The sequence below is a fragment of the Mastigoproctus giganteus genome, chromosome 5 (genome assembly GCF_048544385.1).
Source record: "Mastigoproctus giganteus isolate SK-2022 chromosome 5, ASM4854438v1, whole genome shotgun sequence".
NCBI lineage: Eukaryota > Metazoa > Arthropoda > Arachnida > Uropygi > Thelyphonidae > Mastigoproctus > Mastigoproctus giganteus.
Genome location: NC_143579.1, coordinates 96,582,063 through 96,599,417, shown reverse-complemented (window position 1 = coordinate 96,599,417; position 17,355 = coordinate 96,582,063). Strand labels below are relative to the sequence as shown.

General features: G+C 37.5%; 1 protein-coding gene across 1 annotated transcript in view; it reads left to right on the top strand.

The window, feature by feature from the left end:
• The window catches only part of LanA (laminin subunit alpha), a 1,178,005-nt gene that overhangs the window by 974,458 nt on the left and 186,192 nt on the right, over nucleotides 1-17,355 (top strand). The window contains exon 51 of the mRNA XM_090374120.1: nucleotides 6,099-6,246. Within this exon, the coding sequence (XP_090230246.1) occupies nucleotides 6,099-6,246 (148 nt within the window). The remainder of the gene's footprint in view (nucleotides 1-6,098; nucleotides 6,247-17,355) is intronic.

The window sequence follows — 17,355 nt, the reverse complement described above, 5'->3', positions numbered from 1 at the left end:
GATGCATTATCACAAGAAAGTAACAGTACACGATCTTTTGATGCCTTAAAACCTGGTGCAGTTTTCTCTTTTTTCGAAATAAACATTCTGTTGGGCATTTTATTCCACCAAAGACCTGTCTTATTGGCATTGAAAACTTGACGTAGTGGGTATCCATGCTCTTCAATAATTTTTTTGAAATTCCTCTGCATACTTTTTACCACCTTCATTGTCAGTCGATGCATTTTCCCCTTGAATCCTTATGTTATGTAATGAGAAGCGGTTTTAATATCACTCAAACCAATGTTTACTGGCAGTAGTCTCTGGGTTAACAGAAGATTCTCCGTTTTCTTTTAAATGGATATAAATTTGTAGTGCCTTTTAGCATTAGTAGAGGCAAATGATGCAAGAAAGCAAGCTTATGCAGCACATCAGCCAAAAAAAAAAAAAAAAACCCTCCAATTTCACCCCTCCGTTCATTTCAAGTACCTGTCCAGCTCAGCCTTAAATTTATTTAGGCTATCAACTTCCACAACAAAAGATGGACGATGTTCTACCAATCAAAATACCCACTGGCTAAAGGCAAACTTACACATATCTATTCTATAACTGTCTTTCCCCAATTTGAATCTATGCCCCCTCAGGTGATTATTCTGAGCAAGAGGAAGAATCCCATCACCATTGAGCATGCTCAAACCATTCAAGGCTTTATACACCTCAATCAGATCACCTCGCAGGTGCCTAATCTCCAAACATTGTAATCTGCAAAACTTTAGCCTTTCTTCATAAGAGAAACCCTTTGTTCCATTCACTAGTCTTGTTGCCCTTCTCTGTACTCGTTCCAGCAGCTCTACATCCTTCTTGAAATGAGGCCTCCAGACCTGTATACAGTACTCAACGTGTGGTCTGACCGTTGCCTTATACAAGGGGATAATCACATCCCTTATCCCCGCTAGAAAAATTCCTGTATATCATTGACGACACCATGAGCTACTCATGCAGACCATCTTCACTCCTCAAAAAACTTCATATCTGCCTGCACAATTACCCCCAGGTCCTTTTCATTCTGTACCACTGTCAGTGTAGTACCACACAGTTGATAAGTTACTCTGGGGTTACTGATTCTCATATGTAGTACTTTACATTTGTCAATATTAAACTTCATTTGACACCTATTGGCCCATCTGCTCAACGTTTCTAGATCCTGTTGCAGCAGCATACTGACATTAGTGTCATTAACAACCCTGCCAACCTTTGTATCGCCTGCAAATTTGGACATTAAGCCTGATATACCATTATCAATATTATTTATAAATACAGAAAACAACAATGGACCCAACACTGAACATTGTTGTTGTTATTTGGTTTTTAGGAGCATTAGCAACTAAGGCTATATTGCTCCCGGATATGCGGTGGTCATTCCCTGACCTTTCCACATCCTCCATATTTGGTGGTGACGGGTTCGAACCCCGGTCTAATCAAGAAGCGTGTGCTACGCACTGCTGCTCCTTCCCACTTGGCTACGGAGGCGCCTTACTGAACATTGAGGGACTCCACTAATAACAGTCCACGAAGAGCAGTGTCCATTGATTACCACTCTGTCTTCTCCCACTCAACCATCCCTTTATCCATAGCAGCAATTTGCCTCCAATGCCACACTTCTCCAATTTGTGCAGCAATCTTCCATGTGCAACAGTATCAAAAGCCTTTCTAAAATCCAAATATATGATATTAAAGTTATTCCCTGCATCCAGTTGCTTTGTTACCACATCATAGTATTCCAATCAAATTGGTCAGACAAGACTTCCCCTTAACAAAACCATGCTGTGTCTTAGCTATAACTGAAGTCTTGTCTAGATGATCCTACAGTGCTTCTTTAACCAGTGCCGCCATTAATTTCCCTGGAACAGAAGTTTGTTTAATTTCATTGCCATCTAATGGGATCTGTTTTTTACTGCTGTTATCAATTGGAATACTGGGTGCTTTTTTCCATTTTCTCAGTTATTGGCTCTTTGGGATGAGCTGTCATATTTGCAGAAATGAAAGATCCTGCAACAACAGTAGTTCTAATTTTCTGTGCATTATTCTTTATGATGTGTATTGTTGCTTCATTTAAATATAAACATTTTGCAACGTGTGATACAATTCCCTTTTTTTTTTCTTTTTTTTTTAGACGATCTAAAATTTGTATCTTTGATTCTAGAGAAATAGTTTCTTTTGAACGGTGTTTTCTTACTTGACTTTGGCATAATTTAGGACTGGAATTGAACTCACAACAAAGAAATTATTCCAAATACAGTTCTTACAATTCCCTTTTTTTTTCTTTTTTTTTTAGACGATCTAAAATTTGTATCTTTGATTCTAGAGAAATAGTTTCTTTTGAACGGTGTTTTCTTACTTGACTTTGGCATAATTTAGGACTGGAATTGAACTCACAACAAAGAAATTATTCCAAATACAGTTCTTAAGAACAAAGTTGAGTAATACATAACCAGAAAAATTTATAAACGATCAAATAAAAACCAAATTAACCTTAAAGTCACGAACTGCACTCTCCGAATTCACAATTTTTTATGGTCTCAAACAAGCTCAAGTTCACTAGCACAGAACCTAACATCAGGATTTTCCAACAAAATGAAATGCAAGTATTTCCCAATATTTTTTTTTTTTTGTTTTTTTGCATAACGACTAGCAGGTCAGTGGCAGGGATTCACAAAAAAGAATGGAAATCTAAAAAATTATATCCAACATAATAGCAGGGTTTCCCCACACAAAATGCTGTGTTATGCAAGGTCTGCCACAATTCCCTAACCATGTTAGAGGGAAACCGTGTTGTAGAAGTACCATGTTATGTGGGGGTTGCCTGTATACATGCAACTGTTTTTACTTTTAGCAATCCTAACATAGCCCATGTATTTGCTTATTCCATTAGAATTCCGAGCATTAGAAATCCTTGACACCTTGCTTTCCCAGCTGCTTCATGTTCCAATAGAAGCAGTACAAGAATCACTTACACCTCTTCCTGTGGCTTTTGTTAAATTGTTATTCTATATATCCTCCCCAGGTAGCAGTTTCTGACATAGCACTGACTCAGTAGCATCAGCAAATATTCTTGCACCCCTTTATTTAAAGTACATCCTAACCCTGTAAAAACAGTCTCTCCAAGGCTGAAGTGATTGATTTCTTGCAGAAATTAAATTAGCACCAGTCAAGCTCCCTGTCACTGCTTTTGTAACTATTTGGCTTTTCCTTGAGGAGTGGCTTGATACTGGACAACAGCAATGCCATGTTTGTTTAAAGTTTCAGGTTACTCATTTCCTTTCCCACTATGTCAATACATATCTACCATCTTACCTTAGTTGTGTTTGAAAGATTTATTAATATGTTTTTGCAGAGTAAAGATGATAACTTGAAATCTGATATTCTCTCTAAATGGCTGCTACTCTATAAGAAACAATGTACATACATAATATTAAATTTTGCATGCTGTAAAGGATCACCAAATTTTAAATAAACCTGAAAGCAGAAGGAACTAATAATGTCGAATATGTGTATATTTTTTTTTGTTTGTTTAATTTTTAAGTAATATTTGTAATTTACAGACATATATGTGCATGCGTATGTTGAAATTTCACACACTGAATGGTCTTTAAATTGGAAAATGGAAGATACTATAAGACCATTGCTTCAGTTTTATGTCTAAAATATTTTTTTTGTAATTGTCAGCAGAATCAATATATTTTTTTAAATAAAATGTGTAAAACACAAGCATATTTTAAAAAAATTTTTTTTTTTTATTTTTAAAACTTAAAAGAAAATTTACATACAATAAATATTGCAATCCATTTGAGAAAAAAATAGATGTATTGGCATTGTACAATCAGAATTCAAAAATATCCCAAAACGTTTTCCAAAAATTTCAAGGGGAAGGGGGGGGCACTGTCAAGTACCCCATCACCTTGTTTACTAGAATTGGCAGGGTGCCACCACTGCTGTGTTAAGTTATCTAAATCCTCTAGTTTAGTTCCATTGTCACATGAAACCATATTGAAGATTTCAACAAAGCACATATATAAACTTATCTTTGATCCTCTTGCCTTTCTTTGTCAGCTAAGAATCTAAATTGTTGTCATACAATTGACAATATCTTTTTGTTATTTGACAATTTATGGCTAATTCTTGGCTAACAAAATTAACACTTAATTTTAAAACCCAGTGCTATTCGTGTATCCTTTTTCTTTCTTTGCTCACAGTGACTGCTCTGTTGCCATATAAGAGCCAGTGCTCAACTACACATTCACAATTATTAAGCTAGCATGCATGTGTGATCAGTCAACAACGTATTTTGACAACAAGAAAGTGGAAACTTGCTTGATGAATTCAATGTAAGTATTGAATTAATGCAAACAAGTAAGTATTGCATTAATTAATTCTTCTTGCAGTGGTTTCCTCTTTATAAACAAACACATTTATGCCAAGCATCATGACAGTTTATATTTATGTGCTTCAACTTCCTTAATTATTAAGATAATGCTACATACAGAAATCAGCCACTAAATACTTAGGAAATCAGTTATTACTTCATGAACCTCCCCCACTCTTAAAATTAAAAATATTGCAAATTTTTTTTTTTTTTTAGCTAATTCAATATAAAAACCATTTTATAACAGACATAAATATAAAATTAATTTTTCTTTTTACAATTCAACCAGTGGCTTAAATAATTCATTAGAATCTCAACAAAAGTGCCCACATTCACAGAATTTACAGTCTTCTGCTTTTGCTCATGATCAAGCAAGCAAGATCTCTAGGTAGACTCTTCTGTAAAATTGATTCTCCCCAAGAATTTTTTTCTTGAGAACAAACCAATTGGAGCATTGTGAGCATGAAAGCTCTTCTCAGGGTGCTCTGTTCTGTCTATAGCAACAATAATATCATCTCCATCAAATCCATTAATTCAGATGTAATTTCTATTGCATTGGATAAAAGAAATTAAAAAAAAAAAAAAACTGCTTTCTGCTTACCATTACTTTTATTCTAAACAGTTGCTAACCCTTTACAAATTACAAATCTGCTCTGCTTTGGTATTTTGTTATGACATCTGGGGTGGTACCCATAAAATCTCTCTTAAACTCCTATTTTCTAACCAAAAAAGATCTTAGGTTAATTTATGATTCCACACTTACAATCTCATTCTAGTTCCTATGATGCAGAGTGAGACTTAGAAGGCAAAGGCTTCTCTGTTATGCCTGTTCTATAGTTATTTCTGTGGATACTGTTCTTCCAAATTAACATCTGTAATTTCCACTTCTCCTTCCAAGCGAGTTGAATAAGCACATCATCTATTCAATATCCATTTACTGTTCAACTTGAAATTCAAACTAGCTTTTCTCTTCTTCATTTATTCCTTCTATATCTGCTTCTTGGAGCAACCTTCCTTCTTATGTATTTCTGGAAAATTACATTCTACAGAAATTGAAGCCCAGCAGTTCAAACAATTCAATTATGTTCTGAACCCATACACAGAAGTAGAGTACTATATATTCCAGTAACCTTTTGTGTTTTGGAGTTACCAAATAATAAAAATAAATTACAAAAATAATAATAATGATATGGAAGGGATACCTATTTATATATCCAGTATCAAGATTTTATTTTTCCTTCTTATTTAATTCATAATGAATATCATGATCTATTCTAAAAAATTGAGAAATCAAAAATGCTCATTAATTTACATAATGTACCATCATGCTTAATCAATATATTTGACTCTCTCTTATGTATTTGACTCTTCCCAGCTAACTGGGAAGGATAAAATTTCAAATCTATTAGTGATATAAGAATCTCTTATTTAGAGCTTTTCTGCTAGTATAGTATTAAGGCATTGGGTGGTGAAGTCCATTTGTGTAAGAGAGATAAATTGACATTTTTTACAAATAATTTTCAGATACGATACACAGAAGTGGAGAAAATCTAAAACTCTGTCAGTTACAGTTTTATAAAGACTCCATTGTCATCTATAAGATATTTCTAAATAATTTAAAAAAAGGATTATCACCCTAAATTTTCTAGTTTTCTATTTTTATATCCAATATTGTTTGCTTTCACTATCTCTGCAGAACTGGAAAAACGTGTAGCCTTACAGTACGAACCCAAGATCTGCCAGATTCAACAGTGGAAGGTTATCTTCCAGGAACTCATATTGTTTTTAATCTGGATCAGCAACTCAGTAAATTCTATGTTGGTGGTATTCCTGATTCTGCTAAGGTAAGTAATTGGCACATGCTAAATAAATGCACATAAGGAACCGTGAAATTATGCTCACGATTTTCTTCCTTTATACTGTATTTAAGAATATAGAGTTCAATTGTACCATGACAATCAAAAATAGCTGAGCCTGCTAAATATTTCAAGTCTTTTTAATTCAATAGTCAGAGAATGTAAAGGGAACTTCATTTCTCATACCCTCCCCAGGTAGGGCTGATCTATCATGGGATCGATCTGAAAGTTATATTGATTAGTCCCATTTTCACTCTCTTTCATCACCCTTATTAAGTTTTACCTTTTGCAAAAAGAATAAAACTGAACTCTATAACCAAAAAAACAACATATCCTCATGATATGTACTCAACATTATAGCACACACAACTCGACATTCTTTTTTTTTTTTTATTATTATTATTATTAAATATTTGCACTCAGCATTATAGTACAAGTACACAACCTTGTGTGCTATAATGCTAAGTGTTATTCTTGTGTTTTTTTTTTTTTTTGTTTTTTTTTTATATCAAAGAAACTAAAGCTATCGAACATCACTGTAGTCTCTAAATTGTGTATATTCTGTGTCATTTTGTCTGTTTTCCTGATGGAAAAATTTAAGTTTCAGGCAGAGCACACAGCCCTTATCCAAAACTAGCTAACATGGCAATAGAGTGGAAGGGAGACGAAAAAGTAATCCCCCATCTTGAGGATTCAAACACAGGCCTTTTCCACACAGTGTGGAGGACATCAGTCATGACTATATATATATACATTATTTATATGCATATACTGATATGCCTTTCCATAGTGTCCCACAAGTGCTCTATGGGATCGATATCAGGGGAGTTCGGAGACCAATCGATATGCTGGAACTCAGAATTGTGTTCCTCAAACCATTCCTGCACAACAAGTGCCCGATGACTCGGTGCATTGTTACCTTGGACGAAACCATTGCCATTCAGGAAAAAGTGTAACATAGCAGGGTGTACACAGTCAGCAAGCAGTTGATGATAGCGGAAGCCAGTGATACGTTGTTCCACATGCACCAGGGATCCAAGTTCCTGCCAGTGAAACATGCTCCACACCATACAACCGCCTCCACTGACCTGCACTTTTGATACCATGCATGATGAATCAAGAGCCTCGTGTTGTTGACGCCAAATGTGTACACGACCATCCACGATGTGGAGTAAATAACGTGACTCATCTGACCAGCACACCTTCTTCCAGTCTTCTGACGTCCAACTTGCATGCTCTTTGCACTAGGTGAATCTTTAACACCGATGAACCTTGGTTAGGAGAGGATGCTGTAGGGGTCATCTGCTGGTATAGCCTATACATATAAGCGTGCGACGCATGGTCATGGCAGATATTGTTCCGGGTTGGCCCATGTTGTTTTGGGTAGTCAACTTTTGAACAGTGCTGCGCCTGTTTGCCTGTATGAGTCATCAGATCCAGCACTCACCTCTTACTTCAACCTTTGCAGTTTTGCCATTGGGTTGTTGTCTGACCGTTTTGACGTCAGTCCTGGTACACTTTAACTACGGCAACTCTTGAACACCCCACCAATTCAACTGTTTGGGAAATTGAGGCACCAGCTCATCGAGCTCCCACAATCTGTCCTTTATCAAAGTCCGATAAATCCTTCCATTTACCCATCATGCTCAGAATTTTACTACCTACTGAACCACTGACACCTTATCTATGCTACGTAGGTCGACTAACTGCACACTCTCGTACCTCACATGGTCAATGGGTCACATTCACTTTTCATAAGGGTGGTCATAATTCAGTGATCACTCAGTGTATATGGTCACTATGCATATATTGACCATATACATGCATATATACTGTCCTAATAGTAATATCCTTCCCGACACACCTCCTTTGATAGTTGGTCTTGTTCTACCCAAGCACCATGTGTCAGACATGACTTTAGATATGCTATTTAAGGAAACAGTAATACAGTTGTGATTACGAAATGCCATAATTGGCAGAGTTTACCAGACTTTTAGCAGTGCCTCTGTAGCCAGGTGGGAAGGAGCAGCAGTGTGTAGCACACGCTTCTTGATGACCAGGGTTCGAGCCCGTCACCACCAAATATGGAGGGTGCAGAAAGGTCAGGGAATGACCACCGCATATTCCCGGAGCAATATGGTCTTAGTTGCTAATGCTCCTAAAAACCAAATAACAATAACAACAACCAGACTTGAAGACTGGTTGTTGACCAGAACTGAAGATCCCTAGGTCAATGATTGGTGATGTGATCTTCATATGGAACCAGACTGAAGCTGATAGAGCCTGACAGGAGAGCCCTGTAAAAAATTATCTGCTCAGAATGTAGGTTGACGTTGTCAAAGCCCACACATGGCCCTCAGTAAGGTGATTGAGGCATATACCAGTACAGTGCACAGGATACTACATGGTATAGGTTACCATGTGAAGAATATAGATTACCAGTGAGTGTCCACAAGCTACTAATCATCTGACTAATGCCAAATGCTATCTAGCTCAGTGGAAAGCCTGTCCTGTTTAAAACATAGACCAGCGGATGAGCTTTGCAGTGAAGAGTCACAGTACATGGTCTGCCCATCTGACAGTCATGCCTGGACGTGTGGCTGATGCCCAGAGAAAGCTACCTGCTGGACTGTATCATCCCAACAATGAATGAGTCATTGTTGGGATGATACAGTTTACAGGCAGTATGATGGTCTGGGGCTGTTTTTCATGGTTTGGCATGGGCCCATTGGTTGTTTTGGAGAAAATCATGAATGCTTAAGTCTACCTAGACATCCTGGACAATAATGTGCTAACCTACTACGTGGCATCATGTTAGGCCCACCTGTATCAGCAGGACAGTGTTCCATGTCACACTACTCGCATTATGACAGACTGGTTTGAAAACATGAGCCTAGAAATATTGGACTCACCAGCACAGAGCCCTCACCTCAATCCTATAGAGAACCTCTGGGATGAATTAGACCATTGGATGCATGTGGGGAGAGACTGGTCAAATGATAGAAACTATCAGAGGATATTTAGAAAAACTTGTGGAGAGTGTTCTTTGGAGACTAGAGGCTATCATAAAGGCTAAAGATTTCACCAAAATTATCAGTTTTCCTGTAAATAAAGGTTATGTGTAAATATACAGGTGTTTGAATATCACAGGCAGGGCAGTGTATATATGTTACTCAGGTTCTGTTTAACTTTTTTTGTGCCTAGTTTTTTTTTTTGAGGCCATCTACTCAGATTGAGGCTTTAATTTATGAGTTTCTTAAAATAATTGGCTCTGCCAAACTACGAATAAAAGATACAAGATTTTGCCTTTCCTATTAAAAATACATGGTACTGGTACTACTGGGTGTCTGTAAAGTCACTGTACATCTTTGGTATACACCTTTATAAATTGTACATAACCCTTTAAAACTTTTATTTAAAATATACATGGGAAAAATATTTATTGTGCAACCGGGGATAAAAATCGTAATTTAGATTTTTTTTTTTTTTTGGAGAGTGGGAGATTGTCTTTATACCTGTGGGTCTTCATTAAAAGAACAAAAAGATTGGATGGTTGCTTTATTAACCAAGCAGTCAAGTTCAGATTTGTATATCAAGGACTTAGGACTTTCAATATAAAAAGAAAGTTTTTAATACCCCAGGGGGCTCATATCTGGTGAGTATGGACTTGGCACACCCAGGGTCCTGAGCTGGATATCATCATTCTTCTGTTTCTTGGTGATTCCCCCCCCCCTCTCTCTCTTTCAAGGTAACTCAGAATTTTTTTTTTTGCCTGGTGCAGCAAAAGCCTCAGGCTTCCTTGCACCATATGGCTAATAATGATAATAATGATAAAAGATTACAGGTTAAATAGCACATGCCATTTATAGTAGTACACATTGACATTTTGGATATCTGGTATAATGGTATTATTTTTATCATACTTGATTGTATGACAAGAATATTCATATCATGTCCCTGTTTTACTGTTTATTATAACTGAAAGTTTCACAACCCATATAGTTGCAATGTGTAAATGCAAAATTGCTAATACAGTAGACTCTCGAGTTTCCAGGAAAGATGATAAAAAACAAATCCCAGATAATCGATTTCCTGGTTAATCCAAAAATACAAAAGTCCCCGACATACGTAAGAGATACGTTCCAGGACTTCTTACTTCGTCGAGTTTTACGTAACTCGGGAATGACTAATAACATATTGCTACTATATTATTATTATTGACAAATCTGAATTCCGCGTGATACTTGTTAATGTTTGGCCATTTTGATACATCCTTATTATAATGATTCCTTAGAGATTTAACAGATGCACCGTTTTCAAACTTCAATAATAATTCAATAACAATAATTTCAAGTTTTTGCTTAACTTAAAACGCAACTCTTTTGCATTTACCCATCATTTTCGCAATTTGTAAACAAAAATAAAATTGAATGTCATTCAGTCCCACAGGGACTGAATGACATTCAATTCTATTAGAACAATGCTCCATCCCATTCTGCTGCTGTTGCAAAATATTTGTACAGAAAACAAATTGTGGTTGACCCACTTCATCTTTTCTTCCTGATCTTGTGCCTAGTAACCTTCAATTGCTTCCAACCAAGAAGGCTGCTCTTTGCAGCATAACTTTTTTCTAGTTTGCAAGATGCAACTGCTTCAGCCATTCACCAAAGTGGACTTAGGAAATTTTGTTGAAAAATCACTTATGTGTCATTTCTTTTTCTTGGTTATTTTTTGTGAAATAAATTTGGCAGCCTTAACTTGAATGCACCACATGTATTCCTGAAATGCACAGTTCAAATTTCCACATTTCTGTTGTCTTACAATGCAAGAAAGCAAGCTTATACAATAAACTTGCTTTCTTGCATTATACAGAATCAGCCAAAAAAAAAAAAACCATCCCATCTCATCTAATCCCCTCCAACACTTTTTCTAGTTCTAAATTGAATTTATTGAGGCTTTCCATGTCCACAACATCAAATGGAAATTTTGTCTAGTAATCAACCACCCACTGATCAATGGCAAACTTTGCATATGTATTCTACAACCATCTGTCCTTAATTTGAATATATGCATCTGCATGTGTTTAGTGTGAGCAAAAGGAAGAATCCTGTAAGCTTCAAGCTTGTTCAATCCATTCAAAGCCTTAAACACTTCAATTAGATCACCTCACAGTTCCAGGTGCAGTTCTGCAGACTACAGAACTAAAACCTTTCTTGTTCACAGCACTCCTTCCCTTCACCGATTTTGTTGACTTCTGTACCTGCTCCAGCAGCCATAATCTTTCCTAAAATGAGGTCTCCAGACCTGCATCCAGTTCTCAAGATGTGGAATAAGTATTGCCTTGTACAATCAAATAATCACCTCCTTATCCCTGCTAGCAAAATTCCTCTATATCAGGGATCAGCAACCTTTTTTGAGTGAAGAGCTCACCTCAGCTCAAGCTGGGGAGAGGGGGAGTTTTTTAAGAAATGGAATAGAGTGGGAATGTGTTTTATTAAAAAAATATTTTTTTGAAATATTATTTATTAATACTGAAAAACGTAACAAACATCCAATTAGATACGAATTAATGTGACTTTTGCTGCTGAACTTCTTGAGCGAGTCTCCAACATCAGGTGAGTATACCGTAATTTTCATCTTTAAACATGCTGAAAAACACATTGTTCAGACGGTTTCTTGATTTATTTTTAATATACTTTAGTACATGTTTGAAAATATTTGCTTGCCAAAATACGTCGCTTGTCGTACATGTGGGCTAAAAGTCAGAGCTGCAATTACACGTACACAGAGCCGCAGGTTGCCGACCCCTGCTCTATATCATTGACAGAACCCCAGGTGCTGTCATATGCACTGTATGCACTGCTCAGGGAACTTCATATCTGACTATACAGTCACACCAAGGTTTTTTTCATTTTCCACTACTCTGCATGTAGATCCACACAGTTGATACGTTGATTTGGGATTACTACTGCCCATATGCAGTGCTTTGCATTTGTCACTGTTAAGCCTCAATTGCCATCTACCAGTAGAACTGCCTAATTTTTGTACATCTTGTTTCAGAATCATACCATCATTACTGTTATTAATCACCCTACCAACCTTCGTAACATCTGCAAGCTTAGACGTTAAGCCTGATATACCTTCATCACTATCATTAATAAATATAGAAAATAACAATAGGCCCAGCATAAACCCTGGGGGATTGCACTGAACGCAGTGTCCATTGATTACCACTCTGTCTTCTCCCACTCAACCATCCCTTTATCAATAGCAGCAACTTTCCTTAATGCCACACTGCTCAGGTTTGTATAGTAGTGGAAAATGATGCAAGAAAGTAAGCTTATATAGCATCAGCCAAAAAAAAAAACACATAATTTGTCTAGTTCTTCCTTGAATTTATTAAAATCATCCATTTCCACAACAGCTGACGGAAGCCTGTTCCAACCTCAACCATCTGCTGGCTGAAAGCCTGTATATGTTCCACACATCTAACCTGCAACCTTCCTTCCTCAATTTGAATTTATGCACACCCCCATTTGTGTAGTTTCAGCAAGAGGAAGAATGTCATTAATGTTCAGCTTATGAATACATTCCAGGCTTTAAACACGTCAATCAGATTACCCCACAGGTGCCTCATCTCCAGACGTTTTAATTTTCAGAACTGAAGCCCTTCTACGTAAAAACACCCTTTTATTCCCATCACCAGTCTTGTTACACTTCTCTACACCTGTTCCACTAGCTCTACATCCTTCCTAAAGTGTGGCTTCCAGACCTGTATATAGCACTCAAGATGTGGCTTAACCATGGCCTTCTACAAAGCAATAATCACCTCCTTATTCCTGCTAGCAAAGTTTCTACACATCTTTGACAAAAGACATATGAGCTATCTTGGCAGCTTGTGAATTTCATATCAGTCTGCACAATCACCCCAAGGTCTTTTTTCAATATCAACAGCCATTTCTCAGCCCATTGATCTGATTTTCCTAGACCTTGTTACAGTAGGTTACCCTGATTACTGTCGCCATCCTACCAACCTTTATTTCATCCACAAAATTAGATAGTAAGCCTGATATACCTTCATCAGTGTTATTTATTTATTTATTTTTTTTTTTTTGGTAGTTGTTGGCGCATTAGCTTCTGTGGCCATAATGCACCTCCCAAGGTTTTCGTAGTACTTTGATCCAAGCCCGAAGCGGGATTCGAACCCGCGACCTTTGGGTTGCCAGGCAGGCACTATACCCACCCGGCTAGCCCAGTCGGCTCAATGTTATTAATAAATATATAAAACAACAATGGGCCCAGCACCAACCCAGGGGGACTGCATAAATAAGATTAGTCCATGAAGAGCAGTGACCATTGATAATCACTTTCGGTTTTCTTCCACTTAACCATCCTTTTATCAATACCAGTAACTTGCCATTAATGTCACATTAATGGCAAGTTACTGCTATTTTGTACAGAATTTATTTATTTTTTTTTTTTTTTGTGCAACAGTATCAAAAGTCTTCCTGACATCCAAGTATATGTTATCAAAATGATTTTTTTCTTTTCATTTAATCAGTCACGGCATTATAGTAACCTATCAGATTGGCTAGCCTGTAATCCAGCTGGCTTCCATTCTCTAGACACACAGACCCAGCTGGTCGAGATGCTGAAGCTTTTGCAATTAATAATGACCTCGTACAGATTGTTCATTTACCTACCAGAATACTAGACAATCCTAACCATACATCCAACACGCTTGATCTTTTTATCACAAACAACCCTTCTAAGTACGCGTTCGAAGTGAGTGGTCCTTTAGGCACCTCATATCACAACTTGGTGATTGTCTCTTCTCCAATGGAGCCTTTATCTCACGGCTATTCCCAAACTCATGTTGTTTACAAGAAATCAAAATGCGATGACTTTCAAGATTTCTTTTCCTTGGTCGGATTACTGTGTCAAAACTTCTAATGTCAGAAGTTTTGAAACATGTTAAAATCTCGTCCTTTATCTAAACCTTGGTTTTCCAATAAATGTGCTAAGGCTGTTCAAGAGAAGAATGTTGCATATCATAATTGGCTCATAGCCAAATCTTCAGGTTCATTTTCTGCCTACACCAAAGCTCACAACAATTGTAAAGCAGTTATTAATCAGTCCAAACTAGATTGTGAACAGGCTAAAGGTAGAAAACGTGCTTCTTACCCGAATGGTAGCCGAGAATTCTGGTCTCTTGCCAAAGCTATTGGCCGAAACTTTTGCCCATCTCTGCTCCCAATTCTGTCAAAACCAGATGGTTCCGTTGTCACTTCGGCCAAGGATAAAGCTTACCTGCTAGCATCCCATTTTTCTTCCAACTCATGTATTAATGATCTTGGTAAAACACCTTCCACTATTCCCAACACGCTCCATTCAATGCCTCCTGTGGTCTTCCGTCAAAAGGATGTCAGAAGGTTTTTGACAAATCTTGATGCTAAGAAAGCTCCTGGTCCTGATGGTATTTCTCCACTTGTTCTTAAAACCTGTGCTCCTGAACTTACTCCTGTTCTTTGCCACCTTTTTTCACTTTCTTATTCCAAAGGTGTTTTTCCTTCTACTTGGAGATTTGCTCATATCCAGCCAGTTCCTAAAAGGGGTGACAAAACCCTCCCATGCAGTTATTGTCCCATTGCAATTACTTCTTCTCTTTCTAAAGTAATGGAGAAATCAATTAACTGCCAACTCTTAAACTACCTAGAAACCTTCCATCTGATCAACAATCACCAGTATAGATGGCGCCTCTGCAGCCAGGTGAGCAGGAGCAGCAGTGCGTAGCACACGCTTCTTGATTAGACCGGGGTTCGAGCACATGACCACCAAATACGGAGAGTGCAGAAAGATCAGGGAATGACGACCGCATATCCTCAGAGCAATAGGGCCTTAGTTGCTAATGCTCCTAAAAACCAAATACCAACCAACCAACCAATATGCATTCCGTCAGTGTCGATCCACTGGTGATATTCTGGCTTACGTTATCCATTTATGCACAAATTCAATGGAAACGTTCGTTGAAACACAAGCAGTTGCTCTTGACATCTCAAAGGCTTTCGATCATGTTTGGCATAAAGGTCTTCTAAACAAGCTTCCATCTTATGGTTTGCCAACTGTTTTTGTAATTGGTTATCCAGTTTTCTCTCTGACCGCTTACTGAGGATGATGGTAGATGGCTCTCTGTATTCTAAGTTCTCCACTGATGCTGGTGTCCTCCAAGGTTCAGTTCTTTCCCCCACTCTTTTCCTCTTGTATATTAATGACCTTCTTTCGTTGACCAGAAATCCTATCCATAGTTTTTCTGATGACAGCACATTGCATTCTCCTTTCCAGTTTGAGAAACCTTGCCATGCTCAATCAGCTTCAACTTCTCAAATATCTGCTACCAATTCCTTAAATGCCGATCTCCAGTGGGACAAAGACAACTTATTTGATTTCAATCCATCTAAAACTCAGTCTTGTCTTGTATCTTGCAAAAAAGTATTCTTCTGCTCCAATGTTTATCTTTGGTGACACTCTGATTTCTAGGCAAGATGTTATATCTCTTTTGGGGATTATCCTAACTTCTAATCTGTCTTGGCACAAGCACATTACAAATATTGCTTCATCTGCATCCAAAAAACTTGGTTTTCTTTTTTTTTTCCAAACAGCTGTTCACTCTGTACAAATCGCAAATATGCTATACCATGGAATATTGTTCCCACATCTGGGGCGGTGCTGCCCCAAACGTCTCTCAGGCTCTTAGATTCCATTAGAAGAGGGCAGTTAGATTAATTAATGACTCATCTCTAACAGAGTCTCTCCACTCTCTGTCTCATAGACGTACTGTTTCTGCCGCATTCCTTTTCTACAGATACTTCCATGGGCACTGTTCTTCTGAATTGGCTTTGATAATTCCCACTCTCTCTTTCAAAACAGTCTGAACACGTGCTGCCACCACCAGCCAACATCCATTTACTGTCCATCTGCAAACTCGCAGAACCAATTTTTCCTCTTCCTTGTTTATTCATTCAACTGCCGTTTTCTGGAACAACCTTTCTTCATATGTATTTCCTGAAAATTACAGTCTACAGAAGTTCAAGTCTGATGTCAATAAATATCTTCTTTCATCTTCTCCCTCTCTAACCCAACCCAACCCAAGCACAACACTAAGTACTATAGATTCTAATACCTCTTGTGTTTGGGGTTTTCATTAAAAAAAAAAAAAAAAAAAATTACTCATGTCATCTTTAGATTCTTCCCCCCGTTATGAACTGTGGATACATTCGCACATCACAAGGTCGTAGGAAACTTTCCTAAATCCAAGGTTATTCTTATAATTATGGCTAAGGATTTGCTTAACTTGCATCCTGCCTCCTTAATATAATCAGATTGATTCTATCTTCCCCAGGAACCTTTTTTCATATCATCTTCAACAATTTCTCTTTCACTTTCCTTTTAGTTATCACAAAGTTGTTTATCTCCCTATTAAAGTTTGATAAACTTCTTGCATCTCCCCCCATTAAGAATTCCTCAGCTAAAAATTCGTCCTCACACCTAGCATTAGTAAAGGCATATAATACAAGAAAGCAAGCTTATACAGCATTAACCAAAAAAAAAAAAAAAAAAAACCCTCCCCATTTCACCTATCCATTTGTTCCAAAACTTTGTCTAGTTCTTCCTTGAATTTATTTAAGCTATCAACTTCCACAATGCAGATGGAAGTTTGTTCCAGTAATGAACTACCCACTCACTAAAGGCAAATTTCCACACATCTATTCTGTCTTTCCCCAATTTGAATTTATGCCCCCACCGGTTCATAATCTGAGCAACATACACCTCAGTCAGATCACCTTGCCGGTGCTTAGTCTCCAGATGCTGCAATTTGCAGAACTTAAGCCTTTCTTGGTAAGAGAACCCCTTCATTCCCCTCACCAATCTTGTTGCCCTTCTCTGTACTCATTCTCGCAACTCTGCATCCTTTCTAAAATGAGGCTCCCAGACTTGTACGCAGTACTCAAAGTGTGGCTTGACTATTGCCTTATACAAAGGGATAATCACCTCCTTTTCTCTACTAGCAAAATTCCTGTATATCATTGACAAGACCTC